The sequence below is a fragment of the Ambystoma mexicanum genome, chromosome 8 (assembly GCF_040938575.1).
Source record: "Ambystoma mexicanum isolate Mex_15411 chromosome 8, UKY_AmexF1_1, whole genome shotgun sequence".
Classification (NCBI taxonomy): Eukaryota; Metazoa; Chordata; class Amphibia; order Caudata; family Ambystomatidae; genus Ambystoma; species Ambystoma mexicanum.
Window position 1 is genome coordinate 1,629,027,756 of NC_090929.1, and position 26,528 is coordinate 1,629,054,283.

The 26,528-nt window shown below is 47.2% G+C and overlaps 1 protein-coding gene across 1 annotated transcript in view; it reads left to right on the forward strand.

Annotated features, from left to right (window-relative positions):
* The window catches only part of CCDC172 (coiled-coil domain containing 172), a 1,280,439-nt gene that overhangs the window by 742,434 nt on the left and 511,477 nt on the right, over positions 1-26,528 (forward strand). Inside the window, exon 4 of the mRNA XM_069612213.1 lies at positions 15,031-15,196. Within this exon, the coding sequence (XP_069468314.1) occupies positions 15,031-15,196 (166 nt within the window). The remainder of the gene's footprint in view (positions 1-15,030; positions 15,197-26,528) is intronic.

Here is a 26,528-nt window from a genome sequence, read left to right on the forward strand (position 1 = left end):
GCACCTGAGGGAATGAAGTTCCTGTACCCGAAGCTCCACAAGAAGTATGTGGGGAAGTGGATCTACTGCAGTCTCAATGGACAATGCATGCTTATGTCCTGGAACAAGGATGAGCTTGTGAAATCAGCCAGATGCCTGAACGTAGTCATAAAGATATGGGTCCCAAAGAAGCATTTCTTCAGGCGAGGATGTCTAGATGTGAAGACTGATGGGAGAGTGGTCGATGAGTCGCCCAGACGGGGGAATGTAGAGAAAGAGCCAAGTAAACCCCATCTCAAGCACTTCTCCTTTTTTGTCTAAATGTTGGGAGCCTGAGTGTGAGACAAGAGCAGTACCAGTGAAGATACCAATACCGCAAACAATCATGGAAGTAAGGTACCCATTAAGTAGGCCATATATGCATTCATGACAATATGATGTCCATTTGAATGAAATCCCGGAGGAAGGGTGAAATATTAGCAAAAGAGTAGATTGGTGACGCCATATGAAGCAGGGCTGACGCACCCAGAAAAGATGCAGAGGCGAGAGAACATAAACATTCTGTAAAGATCTAATGAGGGGGTGATATAGATGAGCAACATTTCGGGCTTCAGATGAAGATGCTCATGCTACCGAAACAATGACAAAAATGCATGCAAAGTCATTTTACATGTGTACAGATGCAGTAAACTCAAGCAGATGAAGTAATCATGAGGCTAGCTACGTAGTGAATAGATTGCAGTGATGCTTCAAAACGTATGTGCATAGGAATGTATGAACTATGGATGATTCCACAAAGCACTTTAGCAGAGCTTGGTCCGCCCAGTGAACGGAAAGGCTTTTTCAGTGTGGCGCAGTTATAAACCAAAGCTTAATAAGAGAGGTGAATTCAAGAAAGGCTTGGCTGTCCCAGCACCAGGAAGTAAATACCACTTTGAGCCTGGATGTTCATGCAGGGGCTACAGAACGTGTGAAAAGAACAAACTCTTGTCTGAGGCGAGGAGCAAGATCATTGAAGACGTCAGAGGTTCATCATTTAATAATATTTTAAATACAGAAAGACTTTGAAACATGGTCTGCAGTAACATGTTTTGTTTGTTTGTTTTTATTACTTGTATTGCGCACCAGACCCAAGGGTAACCGGGCGCATTTTATGACAATTTACAGCTTAGTTACAAGAGCCCATGACAAATAGAGAAACACAAAATATACAAGAATATACAATAGGAAAAAAATGTTGATACACGTATTTACAGCCCTAATCAGGCAGGCAGAAACTGCTAGGAAGAAGGTATGTGCAAAAGTACAAAAGGTGGAGGGACGTGCAGGATAGGTCCAGGCAATGGATAGTCTATTGTTTGTCTGCGTCTTTGATCCACCTTGTGAGGTTATGTTGGAAAGTGAGGTATGGTTGATCTGTCCTCAGGGTGGATGGTAGGGAGTTCCAAAGTTGAGCTGGTTTCACCTGAAAGCTGCAGCCACCGACTCTGGACAGTTTAAATCTAGGTGTAGAAATGTTGTTGGAGTGAGCAGATCTGGTGAGTCTAGTAGGTTTTGTTCTCATGAATCTCGCAGAAAGGTAACGTGGTGCGGCATTGTTTAGGCATTTGTAGACAAGTGAGGATACTTTTAGCTGGATTTTCTCCTGAGTAGAAAGCCAGTTATTGGCTCTTCTAAGTTCGGTGATGTGGGCTCTCCTGGGAATACCTAGTGCTGCTCTAAGCGCATTGTTCTGCAAGATTTGAATTCTTTTGATAACTTCCTTGTTGACCCCAATGTAGAGCGAATTGCAATAGTCCAACTTTGATAACACAAGCACTCTCGCAAGTGTGATGCAGCTGTTGTTTGATAGGAAGGGTTTGCCTGCTCTTATCAATTTGCAGGTGTAGGCGGTGGCAGAAGCCATTGCGTTGACCTGCTTGTTGAAAGAGAGGGTGGAGTCCAGGTAGAAGCCCAGAGTTCTTACCGCGTGGGCGGTTGGGATTAGGTTATTATCAATGTTAAAAGAAGAGTAGTTGGGTCCCAGTTTTGTTAGGGTAGAGGGTGTGCCAAGGATAATGATTTCAGTTTTGTCATCATTCAGGCATAGTCCGTGAGTGGCCATCCATGCCTGGATGATGAGATACACCCTGTTCACCAAGGCCAAATCCTTGTCATAATCACCAGTAAGTGGTAAGAGAATCTGAGTATCATCTGCATAATTAGTGTAGGTGATACCAAGAAGGTCTAGATCATCGAAAAGGGGCTTCGTGAAGATGTTGTAGAGTGTAGGAGAAATGCAAGATCCCTGGGGCACGCCGCATGTGATGGGGATGGAGTCTGCTGCAGCAGTAGTGGAGAAGACTCTCATGTCCTATTATTGAGGAAAGATTGGATCCAATCTGTGGCTTCTTCAGAGAAGTGCGCAGCCATATCCAAATGCCTACAAAGGACCTTGTGGTCAACAAGGTCGAATGCAGCTGATAGGTCCAGAAGGAGGAGTAAGGCTGGTTTGCCTTGATCCCTTAGCGCATCGATGTGCGCCTTTAGGTCTAAGAGCGCTGTTTTGGTCCTGTGCTGAGGACGGAAGCCAGACTGCCGTACTCCTAGCAAGTTGTTAGTTTCAAGGTGTTTCTGAATCTGTGAATACGCCACTTTATCTATGATTTTTAGGAGGAATGGCACGGTGGTGATTGGGCGGTAATTCGTGGGTATGGCTGGGTCTAGTGTCTGTTTTTTTAAGCAGTGGGAGTACCCAGGATTCTTTTAGGTTACTAGGTATAGACCCTGTTGCGAAAGAAGCGTTAATGAGTTTTGAGATAAAGGGAGCCAGGTCTCTAGCTGCGTCCTTTATCAGTTGGGCCAGGCATTGATCCCCCTGTCAGTTAGATGGTTTGAGTGATAGTATGATTTTTTCAGTCTCAATAATAGATACTTTAGAGAACTTGAAACGAGGATTGTCGATGTTATTTTTAGGAGGGGTGATAGTTGTTTTGGGCTTAGTATCCAGGCTAAGTGAGGATTTTTTCTTGGCAATTTTAGATTGGAGAGTTGTCACTTTGTTAGCTAAGGCTTGCTGAATATTGGTGCACCATATTTCATCTTTGACACAGTTGTCTGGCACTGCACTGGGATGGGAGATTCTATTTCCTTTAGGATGATGAAGAGTTCCTTCATGCTAGAGTTGGCTTGCGCTATTCTAGCGTTGTAGGTTTCCCGTTTAGCCGACAGTATTTCCTTTTTGTAGAGGGTAGATATGTCTCTCAGAATGCTTTTATTTTCTTCGGAGGGTTGCAGTTTCCATGCAACCTCACATTGTCTTTTTTCCGTGCGAAGAGTTTTTAAGTAGGGAGTGTACCAGGAATTGAGGTGGGCTTTGGGTTTGCTTTGTCTTAATTTAAGTGGTGCAATTACGTCCAGGGCAGAGGAAATAATTTTGTTGTACTCATTCACTAAAATTTCAGGGTCCAAGTTATCTGGTAGTGAATTAAGTGTAGGGAGGATGAGCGGGAGTAGGTTATCTGGGGTGATGTTTTTCTTATTCCTTGTCCGGATGGACGGTGGTGGCTGGGCTAAGGTAGGAGTAGGTCTGTCCGTTTCTAGAGCAAATGTTATAAGGTGGTGGTCTGTCCAAATTTGGGGAGAAATCGATAGGATGGAGGCGTTACAATTGTAGTCTGCCACCCAATCGAGTGTTCTACCTTTGTTGTGGGTAGGGTGAAGTACTCTTTGTGAGAAGCCTAATTCAGTGAGTAGGTTAGCCACTCTGCTTGCATGTGGGTCTTTTTGGTCGTTGAAACCCAGGTTGACGTCCCCAAGCAGGATAACCTGTGATGATTGTTTTAGGTTATGAGATAGAATGGTGGAGATGTCCTCCTCGAAGGCTCCAATAGGGCCTGGAGGTCTATAAATAAGGTGGATGGTGAGGGTTTGAGAGTTGTTAATAGCTATTTTAGCTGTTAGGCTTTCGCAGGAATTAGTGTCGTTAGATGGAGCTAGCCTGGTAGATAAGTTAGATTTAACAATAAGGGTTATGCCTCCTCCGTGGGCTTCGGATGTGTCTGATCTTAGGATGGTGTAACCATTGGGGATCGCTAACATGATGAACGGTCCTGTGGCGGCATGAAGCCAAGATTCCGTAATGGCCAAGAAGTCAGGGTTTTCGGGCTGGATAAGATCAGCAATCTCAATGGCATGAGCAATCATGGATCTCGCGTTAATTAGTGCACCTTTTAGGTTGGGGAAGGTGGATGGTGGTGTGCATATCTTTTCTTGGGCCGTGACAGGAGTATGCATACGTGCATTCTGTGTCTTCAGGTTTAGGCTGTATGGTTTTTCTGTACTCCTATTAGGTGTAGACTTGCTACAGTTAGACGAGGTCAGCATTCTGGCGCGAGGTTCATATAGTTTAGCAAGTCTGGCTCGGAGTCTAGCATTTCTAGATGTGGTATTACACGGTTTGGATTCGAATGACCACGACTGTTGGAGTTCTTCAGTTTGGTCATTATGACTCGTCAAAGGTTGGGGTTGTGTCTGTGTCATGGTGGGGGAGAGGGCCAAGTGTTGAAGGGTAGTGTAGTCAATGGTGGGGACTGGAGCGAGTCTGAGTTTATAGGCTAGGAGTGCTGTTAGTGTGAGAAGGGCAAGTGTGGCATGTAGGGTTTGCATCTGTATGGTTGGATGAAAATAGATACTGGGTTGAAGATGAAAATAGATACTGGGTTGAGCTGTATCGAAACCAAGAGACAAAGTATGCCGATACTCCTTCTATTCTCAGGCACAGAGAACATTTCCAAGGCTAATGCTCAAAGGGCTAATTGACTGGGAGACGGCAAGAGTGATGATAAATGGCAGGCTAATTAGGTGAGAAGCTATGGTTACGACCAGCCCACCGGCACGTGGGTGCCAGCCTGCATGCTGCTAGCGTGTGTGGAATATTACAGAGGGGTACGAGCGAGCCAACAAATTATAGAGGGCCACGTATCAAAGAGCCCTATAGTTTGTATAACCAATAGGACGTTGTGTATTTGATGATGTTCGTAGTGACATGCACTAGAGGAAGGCTTAGTTGCCCACCCTTTGTTAGAGACCCAATCACTTTCACGAACTAGTATGAAACATATACCTAGATGTTCCCTCTAAGCCTATCACTTTCCGAAGTAGGTCTTTGTAGTTTACCAAGTAGATTGACGTCAATGATGATGAGTTTTTACTATAAATGTTGTATTTTTTATGAAAGTTGCTGAGTGAGAAGATCGAACGCATATTCGTTGATGTTCGTTGTACTCCCTGTTTTAGACAATTGCAATTAAAACAGACTTCCTTTGCCAACTTCCTGAGTCAGTCTGATTATTGATGTTTGAGTATATTTTGCATCCTCATCTATCTCAAAGTATTGCAGCCTCGTCTTAAAGGGCCTTGTGTCGGGTACACGGTTTCAACTCCAAAGCTTAGTCTCTTACATCTGAAAAGCCTTAAATGAGTGATGAATGTGGTTATATATCTGGACTCTTACCTTAAGTGTAACTGATGATACCCCTTATTGAGGTCTAATTTGGAGAAGATTTGAGCAGCATTTAACAAGTGTATCATGCCCGTAATCCTTGGGACCTGATGCCTATCTCTCATAATTGCTTCATTTGGTCTGTGCATGTCAACGCAAATTTTGATGACTGTCCAACTCTTGAGTTGGGGACTGGGACTATGGGCAATTCCACAGACTGGGACCATTTGCCGGCTCAATTATGTCTTGCTCCAGTAAGTGATGTAGTTCTTCCTCTAGCTGATGCTGAATGTATATTGGAATGCCTCTGTAGTGTTGTGCCCCTGGCCGCACCACAGGGTTGACATGCAAGCATCTGTGTCTGTTCTTTAACTTTCCTAGTCCTTTGAACAACTCAGGAAATAGCTGTTCCATTTTGTTGGGTGCATCAATATATTTGTGGGCCATGAGCCGATATAATATGTGGATTAGACTAAAGGTCTAACGCAGCTCTGAAACTGGGGATGCATCCACTCTAAGTGGCAGCTTCCAGTACGTGAATTGGCAGTGTTTTGGATTGACCTTTGTATTGGCATCTTGCCATAAAATAGCCCTTGCATGACAGTGGCGTTCTGGATCCGTACGGGCATATGTTGATTTCTGTCAGTTGTTGTCTCGGGCCCTGTGATTTTGCCATATATATCCTCTCTGTTGATGTTCACGGTTGCCCCGTGTCTATAAGGAACTCTGCTGACAATCCTTGCATTTGCAGTAGTAACATGGGGCTGTGCTCTTTGGCTGTGGGGTTTCCCAGAGCATATAAATAGCCCTTTCTCCTTGGTTCTTCATGGATGGCTTATCTGGGTTTTTGTTTCTTCTGAACTGCTTCAGCCAACGAACAACAGGTTCTGCTGCCTGACGTGGATTGTTCTACTAGGGATCTCACATACCTTCTGGGTTTCCATTGGGACCTTGACCTGGAGGATCGACGAGTGCACCACTCAAGTGCAGGTTTATCAAGTCTACGACTCTCTTCTCCTCGATCCTTATGGCGTCTATGTGGAGGTTCATATGGTACCACAGTGTTTCCAGTTATGGACCAGTCGACCTATCTTTTACTCTGGCTGGCCCCACTTGTGTGTTCTCTCCTCTTGCCTGATTGCGTGACATCCATCATACCACCTTAAAATGGTTCTCCCCCACACCCTGTGCACTGTTGCCCCAGGGAAGGGCATGCACCTTCATGTGAAAATTCATAGCTACAGCAGTAGCAAAAAGGGTCATTGTTGCGTTGAGGTGCTGAGAAGGGGCAGTCTTGTGAATGGATTCCAATGATGGCGCAGATACCTTGTCCTTTCCCAAGGCTTCCACCTGTTGCTCCAGCGTGGTGTTAGATTTAGCCAGCTTCAATATCTCATCGAGGGAACATTGCTTTTGTAGCAGGCATTTGCGGAATATGGGGGACTCATAGCCAGAAATGATTTGTTAGCTCAGGGCCTCTTCATTGGAGTAGCTGTTGAAGTCACAGTGTTTCATCCTAACACACAATCACATCACAAATGCGTCCATTGATTCCCCTTTGTAATGTTTCATTGTGTGAAATACGTGGCGTTCATAGTTGACATTAGTATTTGGGGTGAAATATTCGGAGAGGGCGTCCCTGAGGCCTGTGTTGGAATCCGTGGTGTCAGCCGGAAGTTTGTCCACACTATCCCTCACATTCGGCCCTATCGCTAGATTCAGACAACTGTGTTTCTTTTCATCCTCTAGGGGCCCAATTGCTTGTACATATACATCAAAATCCCTCATCCACCTGGGCCCTAATTTGCTAGTTTCCATTATATCAAAATAGCCAGACAGCGGCATGATCAGGTTTTCTTGTAACCTCGATGGTAGGCCTTGTTGTGGCATTGGTGGTGACATAGCAGGTGCTGCCATCTGATCTTGATTGGACATGATGTGATTGTATCAGGTCTTCCTTCTGTCACTCGGAAGCCTGCTTCCCTTTTGCTGCATATGACGCCTTGCTTTGGTCCTCGCCTTGACACCGGTAGTTGTAGTGTGATTGTAGTTGTAGTGTGATCACCCAGGTGGAGCCAGCTGACAGTCTCAATGGGGTTTCTCCACCAATTAGGTGTGACTGGACAGTGCAAGCACCCACCCCCTTCCTCCAGCATCTCAAATAGCTTAACCCTCAAATTGTCAGGGTAGGGACCTGCTCCCTCACTCCTTGCCTCAACGTTATTTTACGAAGTGTCCAGGAGTGTCATGTGGGCCTAGACACTGATCGGGTTCATGTAGTTCCAGTAGAAATCACTGCAGCACCTTTCAGCTCCAGGCCTCTTGTCTTTTTACTTGCAGCACTGTCTTAGATGCTCGATGCTTGAATGATTCAGCGCTCTCGCGCCACCTCCCAGCAACTCCGGAGCGCGATGACCGGAGCCTTGCAGCGCTTCTCTATTAGGCGCAACACGGCTCACGTTTTGTATAATTTTCACGGGAACGATCAAAACCTCCATCGCCAAATGTAGACTCCCACAGGAGTCGGGATTGCAGCCCCCACACAGCACCACACTGGACACAACAAAGGCGCGGACACAGGCTGCTATTCAGTGTTTCTTTATTCTCTGTACTCCAACATGAACATGAACCGTTTCTCCCAAACTAGTCCCTTTCCGCCGACCCGCTCCCCGTGCAGTCCGGAGCCCGCCCCCTCGCGTGATGCATCACTGAAAACATTACACTGGGCCAGTCCTTTGGAGTCAACATGTAAAAGGAGGCCCCGCCCCATCACATGAAGACTGAAGGTACTGTCATGGGTCCAGGGTGTGGATGACTGCAGAAGTCACACCCAGACCATGCATGTACATAGCCTGATAAGCAACTCTTTATTCTTACTGTTTGGAAAGAAGCATTTAAAGTGCATATAAATATTAGTGTTTAATATGTGTATATATTGGTGTAGGTATTTGTTTCGGATGAGATAGATGTTTATAGTTCTTTACGGGTACATGTTTATAAGTAGCATTCGAGTGGATTGTGTCCTCCAACGTATTCCTCATCTTTGATGTATTCCATCCAGCTTCAGCTGCTTCGGAAAAATTTTTTGGCAGAGGGCGCCATGCGTCGATGTCGTCGAGTCAATGGTTCCTCGAAGGCCTCCGTTGAGGGTGACGTCATCAGGTGTATAAGTAGCATGCGCGGCGCCCATTTGCCTCAGTTCCGTTTTTCCGCAGTGTACGTTGCTTCGGAGATTCGGCGTGCCTCGAGTTCTGTGAAGAAAGAATAAATAACAAATATGTCTTCGTCATCGATGCCGACCACGACCCCGAAATCGGGTTTCAAGAAATGCAAGTCGTGCGGCTCAAAAATGTCGATCACCGATCCGCACCGAGAGTGCTTATGGTGCCTTGGAGAAGGCCACGACATGGAGGCCTGTATGAAGTGTCAGGCGATGACGGGGAAAGCCTTGCGAGAGAGGAGGGGAAAACTGCAGGTAGGTTGTAGGTCCGACCGAAAAGCTTCTAGCGTCGAGTCGAAGTCCTGTGAGGAGAAATCTCCTCGACGCGAAAGGCATCGGTCCAGGTTCCGAAGCGATTCCCATCGCTCGTCGTCTTCGACGAAAAAATCGAAGAAACGACGCCACAGGTCCCCCTCCACTTCCTCTTCGGACAATACCCCAAAAAGGATGAAATGTCCCACAAAACATTCATCATTCGAAGAGTGGGAAGCATTTAGAGTAAAAATGATGGAGGTGTTCGAGAAAGCAAAGCCTCGGTCCGCGCCTTCCTCGGAAGCCGGCCGAAAGCATTATCGCTCCGACACTTGCGCGCCCTCGAGCCCGGGTGATCGAAGGAGGAAGGATAGAGAACCTTCTAGGACGCCGAGTGAAAAAGATCGCTCGAGTCGAGTCAACCGCTCGAGGTCACTGACGCCGTCTGAGACCGAACATACCTCGAAGGGCAAGTCTTCGAAGAGTGCCTCGACGCCCTCGAAGCTGATGCCGTCGAAGTAGGGTACTACATCGACGTTATCGAACGCCTTTGTTGACGCCAACGCCGAAGCCCTCGACGCCGAAACTTCCAGCTCGACAAGATCAGCTAGGAAGAGAGAAAGAAAAGGCTAAAACACCTATGTTACATTCAGGACCCATTACCACTCCTCCTCTACCTCCTCCAGAGAAGGTTTTCAAACCTCTAACTAGGAAGGAGTTTTTCAAATCCTTGACCTCAATTTTTGAGGAACAAGACAAATCTGATGAGGAGAATGAACCTTTTGGGCTTGAATTTGGTACTCCAAATGTTCCTGAATGCCTGATTTCAGAGGCAAGCAGGATGAAGGATCTGGTTGAATCATTGCACAATACAAGTGATATTGATACGTCCCCAGAAAATGAATTTGGTAGACCGAAGCCAGGTGAACATGCCAATCCATCATACCGTCAGTTAATGACTAAGGTAGTAGGTTATTTGGGCTGGGCCAGACCTACAGCCCAATTTGTCCAAGATGATCTTACAGACATACTGGACCATGGTCATACTGAAGACCCAATTCTGCCTTTCCATGTGGCATTACAAAATAGGGTGGCCAAAAATTGGGAGACGCTGGATTCTATTCCTCCAGTGAATAAATCCCTTGCTTCAAAATACTGCCCTGCCAGTAGCGACCCCGGCTATCTGTCTAAACATCCCACTCCCGAAAGTTTGGTCATACAGGCAGCAACAGCTTCTAACAAACTTGCGTACCCGTCTATCCCTTCAGACAGGGACGATAAGCGTGCGGATGGCTGGGCACGGAAGGTATTTTCAGCTGGGAGCATGGCATTAAAATCAGCCAACTCACACTTGTGCCTTGGCAGAGTTTTCGTACACTCTGTGGGAGTGCATTGCAATGGCGGTGGAGCAAATACCAGAAGGGGAAGAAAGGGAAGGATTCCTAGCCATTGTTAGAGATGGAAAGGAAGCTATGCAGGAATCCCTTGAATCTGGTTTGGGCACTGTTGATAGTGTGAGCAGGTCCATGGCCACTAGCACAGTAATGCCTAGATTTGCATGGTTACGGAAGGCGGGTTTTGCACCAGACGTACAGAACCGTCTTCTGAACATGTCCATTGACGGGTCTCACCTTTTTGACAGCAAGGCTGACGAGAGCCTTGAGAGGTTGCAGACCTCAAAGGCAGCTGCCAAGTTGTTGGGAGCTGCTATCAGGCAACCTCAGCCCTTTCGTGCGACAAATCAATCTTGGAGGGGTCGATCCTATCGTTACTACTCCTCATATGGAAGAACAAGAGGAATGGCCAGTCAAAGGGACCAAAGAAAGGCCACTCGCGATGGACGAGCAAAACGTGCAAAGCCAGCTCCAGCTACAGCCTCTTTGCCATCAGCGCCTGCAGCTACTGCCACAAAACCACTTTGAGGACTTGCATCACAAAACACCTGTAGGAGGCAGGCTGTCACAGCATCTGCAAGAATGGCGAGCCATTACTTCAGATGTTTGGGCTCTAGAAATAATAGCCCATGGTTACTGCCTTCCTTTTCTAAGGCAACCTAAAAACAATCCACCAGGGAGACACCCTTTGAAGTTTTCGGACCCGCTCCTACAGCAGGAAGTTCTAACCCTGCTGGAGAAAGGTGCTATAGAACCGGTACCTGCAGCGGAGAGGAACATGGGATGGTACTCCCCGTATTTTTTGATACCCAAAAAGGACGAAAGACTGAGACCCATACTGGACATAAGAAGCTTGAACAAGTTCCTCAGGAAGGACAAGTTCAAGATGGTTACCCTTTCTCAGATCCTTCAGGCCCTTAAACTTCAGGACTGGTTGGTGTCATTGGACTTCCAGGATGCTTATTTTCATGTGCCGATTCATCTCAAACACAGAAAATACCTGAGGTTCGTGGTTGGCGACTCACATTATCAGTTTCGAGTCCTACCATTCGGATGGACCTCTGCCCCGAGGGTCTTCACCAAATTGATGGTAGTAGTGGCAGCACACCTCAGGAGATGGGGGATTCATGTCTACCCCTATCTGGACGATTGGTTGATCAGAGCACGATCTGCCGAACAGGCACTGGATCAGAAAGTCACCTGCCATTTCCTCCACAGTCTGGGCTTCTCCCTCAATTTCAAGAAGTCACAAATGACACATTCTCAACGGCTCCAATATATAGGAGTTGTGTTAGACACATCCCTGGAAAAGAGCTCGCCTCTCAGGTCGAGGGCTCAAGACATTCTTCAGATGGTTTCCAAATTCCAAAACACTTAAAATCTTCAGGCCTACGACTTCTTAAGGTTGCTCGGCCTCATGGCATCCTGCATCTTTCTGGTACCAGAGGCACGTCTGAGAATGAGATCCCTTCAATGGGCCCTAAAGACTCAATGGTCCCAGTTCTCAGGTCGAATGACGGATCTTCTCCAGATTCTGAACAAGGTTCGTCAAGATCTTCTATGGTGGACTTGTTCAGAGAATATCCTGAAAGGAGAACCTTTTTGGCAACCATGGCCGGAGATCACAGTAGTGATGGACGCCTCACTCAAGGGGTGGGGAGCTCATGCCAATGATCTGGCAATCAGCGGTCGTTGGTCTCCATCGGAGTCCAAATCACACATCAACCTTCTGGAGCTGAGAGCAATCAGACTAGCGCTGAAGGCTTTCCTGCCATCTGTCAGAGGGAAGAGTGTGCTGATAATGACGGACAACACAGTGGCCATGCATTATCTAAACAAAAGAGGAGGTGTAGAGTCACTACCTCTGTGCAGAGAGGCAATGCAACTCTGGTATTGGGCAATTCAAGAAGGAATCTCTTTAACGGCAGTTCACCTAGCCAGGGGAGAGAATATGATGGCAGATGCTCTGAGCAGGCAGATCGCAGTGTCCCAGGAATGGGAACTGGCTCAGGAAGTCATTCAAGAGATCTTCGCCCTTTGGGGAACCCCTCAGGTGGACCTATTTGCGACCGGAATCAACCGGAAGTGCGAAAGGTATTGCTCAAGGGAATTTCCCCCGAGAGGAGCCCTGGGGGACGCGTTCGTTGTGGAGTGGAATTTCCCACTATTGTATGCGCTCCCTCCGATTCCCGTCATTCTTCAGGTCATCAGGAGACTGAGACGCTTCGGGAGCCGCATGATCCTAATTGCCCCGGATTGGGCCAGGAGAACGTGGTACCCGGACCTTCTAGACATGTCGTTTTGTCCTCCAGTACGTCTTCCTCAGAGAGAGAACCTTCTCTCTCAAATGGAGGGTCAGGTTCTCCATCCAGAGGTCAAAACGCTCAACCTTCATGCTTGGTATCTGAAAGGCTGAGATACAAGGATTGGAACCTTCCAGATGACATTATGGAGGTGTTGCTTTCGGCAAGAAGGCCAGCAACAAAGTCTCTATACCGTTGCCGTTGGAAAAAGTTTTGCAACTGGTGCAGAGAAAAGAATGTCGATCCTTTTCTATGTTCTATTCCGGAAGTACTGTCCTTTCTTCTGACCCTAGCACATAGAGGTATGAATGTTGGAACCATTAAAGGTTATCTTGCGGCGCTTTCCATCTTCAAGCGCTCGTCGGAAGAATGCTCCTACTTCAAAATTCCTTTGATAGTACAATTCTTAAAAGGACTCACTAATGTGTTTCCTCCTCACCCATTTCAAGTGCCAATTTGGGATCTCAATTTGGTCCTAAAATTCTTAATGTGTGCTCCCTTTGAGTCTTTGCACACATTTCCTGTAAGATTACTGACATGGAAAACTGCTTTCCTAGTTGCTTTAACATCTGCAAGAAGAGTGAGCGAATTGCAGGCACTGTCTTCTGTGCCACCCTATACTGTGTTCCATAAGGACAGAGTTGTGTTGAAGGTTAAACCCTCATTTTTACCAAAAGTGGTATCTGAGTTTCATTTAAATCAAAAAATTGTGTTACACGCATTCTATCCTCCACCTCATCCTAGTAAGGAGGAGGAAAGATTACACAGCTTGGATCCAAAAAGAGCTTTAAGCTTTTATATCTCTAGGCTTTCTAGGCTTAGAGTGGACAGCCAACTGTTTATTGGCTACATAGGAAAAAGATTGGGTCAATCAGTAACAAAACAGACAATATCGCGTTGGATTGTGCTTTGCATTTCAGAATGCTACAGACTGGCGGGAAAAGACCCACCAGAAGGTCTAAGGGCTCATTCCACCAGCGGCATTGCTTTGTCTACAGCCCTGCAAAGAGGTGTTCCTATAAGGTCCATTTGTGAAGCAGCGACTTGGTCATAGCTGCATACCTTTTCAAAATTCTACAGCCTAGATGCTTCCCAATCTAAGGAGCTAAATTTTGGTAGAGCAGTCCTATACTCAGCCATCTAAAGATATTGAAAAAAATGTAATCCCTCCTGCATAAGGATTATTCTTACTGCTTTGGGAGTCTATCAAAGATGAGGAATACGTTGGAGGACACAATCCACTCCAAGAACAAGTTACTTACCAACTGGTAACGTTCTTTCGATTGGATGTTCCTCCAGCGTATTCCTCATCGCCCTCCCAACCTACCCCTCTGTAGATTTTTCCCGGGCTGTTGCCACGCCAACTCTCGCAAGGCAAATACCTGTCTACCGGCACAGTCTACACAGTGGAAAATCGATAATGAAAGGGGGAAAAACAGAACTGAGGCCAACGCGCGCCGCGCGTGCTACTTATACACCCGATGACGTCCCCCTCGACGGAGGCCTTCGAGGGACCATCAACTCGATGACATCGACGCACGGCACCCTCTGCCGAAAAATATTTCCGAAGCAGCTGAAGCTGGATGGAATACATCAAAGATGAGGAATACGTTGGAGGAACATCCAATCGAAAGAACGTTACCAGTTGGTAAGTAACTTGTTCTTCGCGTTGATTAGAGGGGAGGTCAATCTGTTGGCGTGTAATAGGCAGGAGTAGTGGTGGCTTGTTTAAGGCCACCTGCGGGAAGGAGCCACCCAGTGGGGTCATATCCTGGTCCTCCTCCACAGTGGGTGGTGCCGGGTAGGGGATAGGGTGCTAGCGCATTAGTTCCACCCTATGGTCCTCCTTTGACCCCTCTCAGGAAGGTGGGGTTGACGGGCAGATCCCTCCATGGGAAATCCTGCTAGGGAACAAAGTATAGAAGTGTTGTCATTGGTATGTTAGAGTTAATAATGATCAGATAATGATGATGTTTTGTTTAAAATAAAAAGGGGTCCCTGTTGGGATCCCTAAGAAAAATCCATCTTGGTGCCTGTGTCGCATTGTGAAGAGCAAGCTAAGAACTCAGAGAGTACTCCATCTGCTGTTCTAACATCTTTATTGCACCCTTCCTGTCCAGATGGTCTGTGGTGTGGGGTGATTCCAGTAGGGTTGATCCCTGGTCTGGGCTAAGGAAGGAGCACCCGTGCCTGAAAATGCAGAGGCTACACAGAGCATGCATTTCCACTGCTAGTAATAAGGGACATAGTTCCATATGGCCAATGGCCTCGCAATTCATGAGGCACACAGACCTTGTGGCACTTTAGGTGATTCCATTGAGAACTTATTATTATCAGCAAGCTAAAAGCAGAGGTCTTCGCCCTCTTCTCGTTCATGTTATTGTGTCCTTGCTCTTTCAGGAAGACTTGGAGAAGGCGACGACCAAAGAACAGAATCAATTCATGAAGGAGCTGTGTGATTTTAACAATGAATACGCGCTTACGAATGATCGAGAGCATCTACTCAAAAAACAAGCCCAGAGCGAAACGTCCGAATTGGAGGTGGCGGCCAGCGCTTTGAGGAATGGTTTGTATTGCTTTGTTTGCTTATGTTAATTTGTTAGAAGAATAGTATTCACGTAGAATCCTCTTCAGTGCATGTTAATCTCTTACTCAGATTCCTAATTAGTGGCCCTCTTTACTATTTAATGTGGATGGAGTTGGAGCATTTAGGCGCATTGCTGTGCAAGAAATTTGCAATCGCTATTGCAGTCACCATCCGCTAAATTATTCAGAGAGCCTGCGGGCAATGCAACCACAGTGCTGGCTGCAAAGAGCATTTTGAGTTTATTAACCCATCACCTAAATAGATCTGTCAGAAGGCACATCATACTGTTCCGTGTCACACTCACTGAGAAAGGAGACACACATAGGGATTGAGTCTCTTTATTTGCAGTGAGATCTGCTCTCTCCCTCTCTCTCTATCAAATATTCACAATGTAGATGCACAAGGAGGAAGGGAATGCTGAGAAACCGAGGGGCTATGCAGTGCTTGTGTGGCAGATAAGACGATGCAGGGTCACTTTTCCTAGTCAAGCTGGTGACAGTCAGGCTAGTCCACACCTTTACTCCGTATGCCACCCCCTTTAGATAGGGCCACAGACCAAGAAGCAGTGACAGTCTAGAGTGGCCTTCAAGTCACTGCCTATGAAGAGCTTCGCCAATATACCTCGTACAGGAAGGGATCACGGGAGGCAAAAGGCCCAGGGTTTGGTGACTCACTCATATAACTGTAAAGGTAGATCCCTACACCTGCCTGATGTGATGGTTAAGTAACATGGGGACCACAGAAAGCATGGCTGTGTTGGCCCATGTGACCGAGTGAATAAAGGGGAGTGAGAAAGCCCGCCAAGGGTTCTTTCCTCCAGCAACCCACAGTGTACGTGTGTCTCGTTATTTGCTGCCCTACTGCAAAGCCTCACCCAGAGGCCCGGGACAACACACTGCCGATGAGGTCCAGTGAGGACCCGCCTGTGTGACCGCTGAACAGCACGGTACAGTACCGAACCCCTGGTGCCACATAGACCCTGCTCCGCGTTGCGCCCATGTGCCAGCCCAACTAACAAGTGCGTGCGGTGTACACGAAAGATCACTGTTCTCCGACACAGAATCTAAAGGCTACTGCTGCCGCACAGACCTAGCTCCTGCTTCCCTGCCTGCCCGGCAACGCTGAGGAGAGGAGGCAATACAAATGACACGAGGCAAGTGCGTAAACGTAGATGTGGGGCCATGCTGAACAAACCTGCATGAAGGATTTTCATCTTTCCATCGTAGACACCCGCAATTGCCAGTATTCCAGCCCTGGGTGACGCACAACCTCACGTGTAGCATACGCATGACACTCAACAGCCCCTGTAATCTACAAGGAGCAGAAAGGGATGTGCAGAGATATCCGCCAAAAGACATCAGAACAGGCAATCCGGCAGCTCCACTCAGGTGGATGTCATGTTAATGCTGGTAATGAACAAAGCTGCCAAAGACAAACAGAGTATCACCCATGCCCAGGGACTCAGCGTGCTGAACCACACGTACACAGCAACGAGTTGTGGGCCAAGGAAGCCAAAGGGCACGCTGCCGGGCTGCAGCAGGATGCTGAACTATCCTACAGCATATGACACATTGAGTGAGGAGACACAGGCCATAAGGCAAACATCCTGCTTGGCAAGTCACAAAGGTAGACAAAACCGAGAGAAACATGGCATCTGATCCCGCTGCATTCCCGGCCAGGACACGGAACCCAGAACAAAACTCCAACACCAGCACCTGTTTAGACATGACTCAAGGCACATTCATGAACCAGTTTGAACCATTTGTGCCCAAAGGAGCCTTCTGCTGGGACTTGTGGATTCAGCAATTCGAGCTGAGCATGAAGTTGAGGAAGGTTTTGGACCCAGAAGAAAAACTGACACTGTTGATGCTTAACCTAGGGAAAATGGCACTACGACTCTTCAATGTGTTGCCGAACAGAGGCACCGAGGATAAATACCACACAGCGAAACTGGTACTAACAAGGATATTCAAACCACAACTGAATCCAGACTTTGAAAAATTTAAGATGAGTCAGGCACGCCAACTCACAAATGAAAATATTGATGACTTTCATGGCCGCCTCCAAAGATGGCAATCGGATCTGACTTCCCAAACGAAGAATTTGCCATCCGTAACAGGTCATCCATGGCCTATCATCAGAAAAGCTCTGCAGGACAATACTATCAGAGACAAACCTGCTCCTCAAACAGATCCTCGCTATGGGACGTCATAGAGAAAGTACTGATGGAGCAGAGATGGAACAAATGATCAGCAGACTACTGCTAGACACAGAAAACTCAGGGAATACCATGACCACTATCAACGCCCTTCTACAAGGTAACAGTAAACCGAAGTCTACAGTTGGGAGACCAGGAAACTGCCTGTGGTGCAGAGGACAACGGCACAAGGAGGAGCCATGTCCGACATTAGGGACCACATGTTATAAATGCAGGAAATTGAACCATTTTGCAGCAGTGTGTTTGTGCTCCCGAGGCTTGAATGAACAGACGCCCAACAGTAGCAAGAAATGGAGAAGTGACACACACCAAAGACACACTCAGGCACACCGGTCTCACCAACAAGAACCCCGGACACAGCGACAATCAACACGGCCACACCTCAAACCGAGAGGACAGGCACGAGCAGTGGATGCTGAAGATGACGAAAGCAACAGTGAGGATGACGATCAGTCGAGTAGAGAGTCGTCGCCTGACAGGATGCCCCAGCACAGGAGATTGAGGAAAGAAAGGATACACATGATCTCAGCAATAAAATCACAACTAGGAAGAGACACACAGAGCACAAAGTCTCACCGTACCTGTATAATCTTGACAGACAAAACACCAGTGAAAATGATGATAGACACAGGGGCCATGGTGAATGTCATGCCAGCCAGCAAATACGAGGATCTTCAACTTTGCAACGAACGTCAGTGCTGCTCTTCGCCTTTGAGTAGCAAGAAACTGCTATCGGGAAGAGCTCCTTTAAAACAAGACTTGCATACGGGGAAGAAAGCTGCCGAACACAAGTATATGTATCAGATGCAGGGATTGAAACACTACTCAGCTGTCCAATGACAGAGAAACTGAAGGTCATTCACTTCACCTTTGCAGTTCACAAATGCGATATTGACCGCCTACTGGAACAGCATGAGAAACCATTCCAGGGAATTGGATGCCTGAAAGGACGAAGAGTGAAGCTCCACATTCACCGCACTGTGGAACCAAGAGCTGTCAAACACCGAAGAGAGCCTTTCCACATGAGGGCAGCTGTAGAGGCCGGGCTAAACAAATTGGAAGACCTCCACATCATCAAAAAAAACAGGCCAACACTGGGGGTATCGCCCTTGGTAGTCACGGCAAAACCAAAACAGCCCTGAGTGGTACGCATCTGCATTGATATGTGTCTAACCAATGTAGCCATAGGACGAGAGAAACACATCACTCTGACCATCGACAAACTGATTGTAGACCTCACTGGAGTTACTGTTTTCAGCAAGCTAGCTCTAAGGTCAGGGTACCATCAGATCCCCCTGGCCAAGGAGTCCTGCTACAGTAGGGTCTCGGGAGGATAGCTCAGGGGCAACGTGCTTGCCTTGGAAGCAAGACGACACAGAGCAACACAGGTTCAATCCCCGGGTCCGCGCTTAGACACCTATGGGTATTAAGCGCATTATAAATAACCTATCATATCATATCATTATGAACTTTTCGTCCCACCTGGGATTACGGAGATAATGCAGACTCAATTTTGAGAACTTTTCTAGGGCAGAAGTCTTCCAACACGAAATCAGAAAGGTGATACGGGATCTCTCTGGAGTCACAAACGTAAGTAACGACATTCTGGTATACGGGAAAATCTATGACAAACACAACTCACGACTGGCGGCACTGCTTCAATGGCATGAGGACTCAGAGCTCACCCTCCATGCGGAGAAGATTGGAAGATCAACACTCAGTTTCTTTGTGTAACTCTTCAACGAGAAAGGAGAGTCCCCCGACACGAGCAAGGTGGCGGACATCAAAAATGCCTGAGCGCCCACCGGCGCCACTGAGCTCCGCAGCTTCCTCAGGATGGCGACGTATTGGTGAAGATTTATCCCTGACCTAGCCACAATAGCCACACCCCTGGGGGAACTCACCAAGACAAGAGAAGTGTGGGAGTGGAACGAAAAACACATGAAACAGCATTCAAGTACATAAAAGACTCTTTGTCCGGGAGACGCCATAATGGGTTTCTTCGATACTACCCGAGAGACTGAGCTACTAGTGGACGCCAGCCCCGTCGGGCTCAGAGCAGTTCTGACTCAAAAGGACCGCGACGGGACCATACATCCCATTGCCTTCACTACTGAGCCCTCATGCCCACGAAAAAGAACTGTGCACACATTGAAAAAGAAGCGCTGGCCATCCTGTGGGGATGCCAACACTTCCACGTCTACCTCATAGGGCACCCAGTAAAGGTGCTAACGGACCACAAGTCACTGGGGCCTATATTCAAAGGGTCTACACCACACCCACCAGCAAGGATAGAATGATGGATGCTCCAACTTCAACAATTTGACCTGGAAGTGCAGTACCGAGCAGGGGCGGACAACCCAGCTGACTTTCTGTTGCAACACCCGAGGCCGGCCACCGTGACTGATTGCGAGGCTGCAAAAGAAACAGAAAAACATGTCTGCCACATTATAGCATGCACCTGTCCGAAAATGATGCACTTACACGAAATGCTAATGGAAACTGACATTGATGCCTGTCTCCAGATCACAAAAGAGGCTGTGCTAATGGGGGAGTGGAAGAACTATCTCACAGCTACAAAGCGGCTCGCCAACTAGGACCCCAGAACCAATTGCCAGCCCTCCCCTCAGTCAACCCAGATGGGATGCTGTCAGCACAGACTTCTGTACCATTGCTGAAACATATATCCTTGTGCCTCTAGACGAGTTCACGAGATACTCGAAGGTAGAGCCTGTGCGATCCACTGGTGCGACCTCGGGGACAACAGGGCTGGAAAAATGTTCGATATTCACAGGATATTGTCATCAATTAAGAGTTTCAATGGCCCGCTGTTCGGGAGCAAAGAGTTCAAGGTGTTTTTCGACGACACGGGGGTACAACACCACTGCATCACACCATACTTGCCCCAGGCTTACGGAGACGCCAAGAGATTCATGTCATCAATCAACAAGCCATTGCGGATAGCACAAGACAAGCGCAGACCATGGCTCTCAGATCATACAGGCAAACACCACATTCATTAACTTTACTCAGGCCGGAAGCACTCATGTTTGGAGTCCCCATCCAGGAGGCAGGACTCACCCTTCACTACACCTGGAGCCCACCACAAGTGGATGGAGAACGAGTCCAGCAATGACGACAGGAATACAACCAAAGAAAGAGTAGGGCAAGGCGAGCAACGCCACTCGCCACGCCAGCTACAGGTGGGAGACACAGCACTAGTCAAGGACCAGGCTCCTCCCAGTAAAATGGCTCTCCTGTATGAATTGCAGCCGTGGATCGTCACCCACAAAAACCACCGGATGGTGATGAGATCCCAAGGATCAGAGACTGTGACACGGAATGCGTCCCATTTTAGATGGATATCAGCAACCACCCGGCAAGGAGCTCCAGAGAACACATCAGCACCGACTGCATGCGCACCACAAGATCAAGAGCCCCAATCAGAAGGACAGACAAGCTCGCCTAGTCTGCCACAACAAACACCCACCGAAACAAGCGAAGAGCTGGCAGCCCCCGAGGGAAAAGATACCCGAGGAGAGAAGGAAGCAGCTGCTATTCACTCCGGCAGCAACCAGCACCATACACACGGCTGTGAGGTTTTGTACTGCATGGGATCTACCGGTGAGCCGGAGAGCCTAGAAGGCAACAAGCAAAGAGACAGTAAGATAGAACTGTATTTATTTGTTTGTGCTAGCAGATGGACTGGAAGACATTACGTAGTTAAAGCAGTATGATGTTTTGTTGTCCACGTTGTGGAGGGATGTGATGGTCAGGTAACCAGGGAACCACAGAGAGCGTGATCGTGACGGCCCATGTGACCGAGTGAATAAAGGGGAGTGAGAAAGCCCGCCAAGGGTTCCTTCCTCCAGCAACCCACAGTGAGCATGTGTGTTGTTATTTGCTCCCCTACTGCGAGGCCCCGGACATCACACCTATGTGGCCTTTCCCTCCCTATGTGGATTTTCTTTCAGCCCCTTTGGTGGCTACTAGAGCACCCACCTAGAGACTGCCCTTGGGTGGTAGTGGTGTGCGGTGTAAATTAACATGCTTTCCCCTAGAGTATTCTATGCTGATCCTGATGCCTATGGTACATGGAGGTGTCAAGCAATCAGAAACATAGTGGTTACGCAGCTTCAAGTGATGCCACTGCTGAGCAAGAAATCATACTGCTTCTTCACCAACTTGGATTTATATCTCTGTTTTCACCAGTACTACAACTCTTACCCTGATGAAGGCGATCATTGTTTAATGAATTGATTTTACTTGATGCTTCATTTATATTCAGCTCTCTGATTAATGTTATATTTGTTTATAATAATAATTTGGCATTTATATAGCACTGAACGCTGCTTATTACTACCCACGGTGTGTGCTGCTCATTTGTCGACCTCGGAAGGATGAGGGATTCGAACCTGTGTTAGGCTCTGCATGGATGTCAAAGCAAACGCTCTACTCGCTGTGCCAATTGACCAGCTATGTTTGTGAGCCTTGTTCAATGAAATCCACTTCTACAGATATATGTTTTTGCACATTTTGCACTTCATTGTGGTTGTATGTCTGCGCATTGGTTTTTAATCAATACTTTGCTCAGGGAAGCATCACTTTTATTTTAGGTTTTCATTTATATTCATGCATTTTTATGAGATTGGAGTTTGCATTAAAACGTTTTGTTTAAAAATTAATACATAGAATTGATTGATATTTAATGATTTCTTGTCGGGGATTATAATATTGGGTGATTGGTTCAGGATGTGATTTTACATTTCAAAATAGATTAAATAATATTGGGAGCTAGCAATCATTGTTTTCTTCAGCTGTGGGGGGCAGCAGGCAGCTCTAGGGGCTGTTTCTGATGGCCGACCTAGGGGTGAGCAAAAAAGGTGCTTTGTCAATGACGGCTTGAGTGGTAAAACCACGCCGGTGGATGCAGATTAGACTTGCGAGGGGTTCATGGGGCAAATACAACACAGTTTTGACAAATTTCATTCACTGGCTTTGAAAACTGAAACAGTTAATTTTGGAATTATTGGTTTGCTAATATAAAGCAGTTAAAACAAACAAATCCTTGGGAGCTTAATGGCCAATTGGACCTTTTTTGAAAGTGTAATTTGGGAGGCTGTAGTGCTGATTTGGCGGATCCTGAACCTGGAGTGGGGGTTTTCAGAGTACATGCCTCCTTTAGTAAGTTTCTGGTTATGTCCTTACATCAGTGCTTTAAATGGAAAAAAAGAATTTCAGGCACCCACCAATCTAGGCTTTAAATGGGCCGTGGATCAGCCTGCTGGCCGGGGATCAGCCCTCTCTCACGCCAGGGTCTTCCCAGGGCTTCCCGACCCGTTTTTACTAATCTTGTTCTATGTTCAACTTAATTTGTGTAGTTCTCTATTTATCTCACGTTCTAGGTGTGTCTCAGTCTTTGTGTCTCTATTTGTGTTGCTCTTTGTCTCTCTCCCCATGCATAGTTCAAGATATCCAAAAGATACAATCAAAGGAACATTCTTGAATTTGTATTTTGGGTTGCTGGTTATATTGCAGCATTGGGTAAAGTGCATTGGAACTGTGTCTTTTTACTAAAAGGGTCTGTGCCATTAATTGAATCTGCCAATGGGGCTTAGAACTCAACCAGACATCCTCGAACAAAGCGACCATCTGAAAATATAGGCATCAATAAAGAGATACAGAACTGGTTCTAATCACAATATGTCCCCTTGACAGGAACATCAAGTAGTTTATGTCATGTTCTCACTCAGGTCATGTTCTCACCTCTTATTTTACTCTCAGTCGCTGTTTCAACTGAACCTGGGCCTTCGGAGCATGATGAGCTGAAACAGCTCAATCAGTCATTCCAACCAAAATCTGCGTATAATGGTTTCTCTTAAGTTATTAACTCTAAATTTGATTGTCTGTCTGATACAACAATCTCTCAAATATGCTAATCAATCACAGACTGGTGTTGCCTCGGTTTGGCACCATTATTCACCAGTATTGAGATGTACAAAAGTTTTGAGGTTTTGACAACTCCCAATATTTGCAAATAAAGCACAGTGATATTGATTTGTTTGCCCAGGATCACACCCTGTATTAAGCAGTAAACCTGGGATCGTAACATACTGTTCAATTTAGGCGCCTCACCATATACCTTCTGAGCTCTAGCTCGGATACATATTTAGGTTTTGGCATTCAAGAACACAATCTTATAAAGTTTCCTTGCAAAGTACCCAAATTGCATAGTAATGCAACCTGACAATGTATACATCTGCATAGAAACAGGTTAAGCCAAAACGGTATCATTGCACCTTATTTTACACATCCCAAAGAGACAATTATAAGTCCCAGAATGCAAAGTAATACAACAATCCCCTCTGTTTTACACTTTACTTTCAGCACTTAAAGGCACACAATAAAAGAAAATGTGTGCAAACATCAGCCATGTAGACTAATTGGGTTCCATGTAATAATGTCCCTGCAAAAATGTCGCCTGACAAAAAAGTCATCATTTTTTGCGGAGACATTATTACATTTAACATGTGGGGGACAACCCCGCAACCCCTGTTTTTTTTTGTGTTTTTTTTAAATGGGAGCAGGGGACATCCTCACAAACCGTCCCCATACATAATGTCACCATATATATTGTCTCCAATGGTGTTTCCCGGTGGCATTATATATGGGGACATTATGTATGGGGACATTATTACCTGATACCGAGTATTTGTTTGAGACAAACAGCCCAGGTTGTTGTTAATCATGGTGTTAAAAATATTTGAATATTCTCATAAAACTGTTTCTTTTATGCATGGCAAACTAGCAGACATCATTTATATAAACTAAGATTCAAATGGGGAGTTTTATTTTGTGCTCACTTTTATGGTTTTATTGAGAAGGGCCATATTTGGTAGGTTACTGGAGTGGCATGTGGGTTTTCAGCCCGAAATGTCCCATCACCTAAACACTTACACATTAGAAATGGCACTGCTGGTGGCCACCAGGCGGTGCATGGAGAGTAGCTGAACGTCGCTCCCAGCCTAATGGGAGGAAACGGGTTCTGAGCCCCTCCTTCCCCGCCCCAGGCAGCAGAATGTAGACCAGCCCCCGAGAAAGGAACGAGTGGAGCACACTCACTCCAAGTTTGAAAAAAATTCGACCACGGGCGGCCGAGAAAGCCATGCCTTCAGTGCAGCAGGGAGGAGCCTGCGCTGCGGGGATGAAGGAGAAAGTGAAACGAAAGGCCCACCTCGTGGGTCCGCCCACGCCTCCGATAATTGAAAGGAAAGAAAGGCCCACCCCCAAAGGAAAGCGATCAGGGGACCTCACAGGGGCGGTGGGAGGAGTTGTGAGTTTATGTAAGCTAAGTATTGATTGGTGGGTCTGGTGCACATCATCCTTTAGGATGGGGAAGCGCCTGCGTGGGTCCGCCCACGCATCCGATAATTAAGAGGAAGAAGAAGAAGCAGTGTAACCCACCCACCAGGACTTGTAAGGAGTGCAGGTGCCAGCAGGGGTAGAAGGGAGAAAATAAAGGAGGCGAGTGTGGCACCGCAGCGGGGAGCGAGGGGCAAGGTGCGCCCATTCCCTGGACCACAAACAGGATACGTGGCAGCTCTCTTAGCTCCGGGCAAAGGGGCAAGGACAACACCCTGAGGAGCGGCCAGGAAGGGTGGTGAGCCCCCCCACTCCGATAGGCAGCGAGTCCCCCCCCTCCTACCACCACCGGGGAGGGTCCAGAGCAGGGCTCAAGTTGACGTAACACTCGGGGGGGGACTGAGTCCACCCACTTTATTAAGAGGGTGGACTCAGTCCCCCCAACTGAAATAAGAAACATTGAATGTCTTCTTTGAATGTATGAATTAAAGCTGACTCGGGATCAAACAACAGTCATCAGGTTTGGGACACTTCACCACTGCACTATAAAACCTGATGAAAAATAACAAACAGCTAAAGGTGAAATGTCCCATTTTAGTACTGAAAATCCCATGGAAAACATTTGTGTTGGTTAAAACATGCACACATTTTAATATTTTCAAAAACCCTATTAGAATTAAATATCTTTTCTTGGTTTTGTGTGTTTTAATTTTATGAAAGGCAAATGCTTTTCGTACTGTGCAATTTTGGTGGTTATGCAAACCCAATTTAATGAAATGTGCATATTTCACCTTGATATGCTAATTTCTGGCGACGTCACATCCCATTGTGTATGTTTTTTGATGAGCCCCCTCACTTTAATTTTTAGGATTTGACCCCTGGTCCAGTGACTCTGGAGAGGCGAGTCTGGGGACAGAAGGACACAACACAACCACAGAGGAGCGGGGGAGGGGTGACCTGAAGGAGCAATATCGCACTAAAACAGCGGGCATCCAGCACACGGGAGAGGGAGGCCAGCTCCATATCATGAAGGAGCCACAGATGAGGTGAGGAGACCACCTCTGGCCCACGGTGGAGACCCGGGAGGTCCCAAAGAGCCAGCCCACCCCCCCAAGTTAAGTGCCTGCGCTGAGGCCTCCAGAAACAGAGGAGGAGGAGCAACACCGTAGGCCCACCTGAAGGAATGCAGCCACTGGGGTTGGGAGGAGGGGAGTCCCCCCCAGAGTCCAGGGGGGAGCCCCCCGGGGACCCAGACAGAAGACTCAAGATTCTAGCTCAAGTGGAGGTGGGAACCCACACCCCAGTGACAAGGCAAAAAAGAGAGTTTGGCGACCTCCGAGCCCACTAGCATCCCAAAGGCCTAGAGGAGGGGCCCAGCCTGGCACCTGGAAGCACGGACCCAGTTGCAAACTTGGGACGCACCATTAGGCCTGGACCATCGGGTCATAACCCCCGGCCCATGAGCTTGAGAGATGCCATACAGAAGTTCTAGTTCGAGAGCGAGGCGAGAGGGGGGACTGACCCACCCGCCCCAGGGGCCAACATTGAGGGGGAACCAGCAGCCACGAAATCTGACGTGGCAACACTCATGGAGAAAATTAAGGGCATCAGATCGAACCTGGACCAGAGACTAGACAAGATGGACCAGAGAATCCTCTCAGTGGAAGACAGGATCCAGGTGCTGGAGGCAAATCAAACATCAGTGGATACCATGGAGCTCCAAACGGCGGT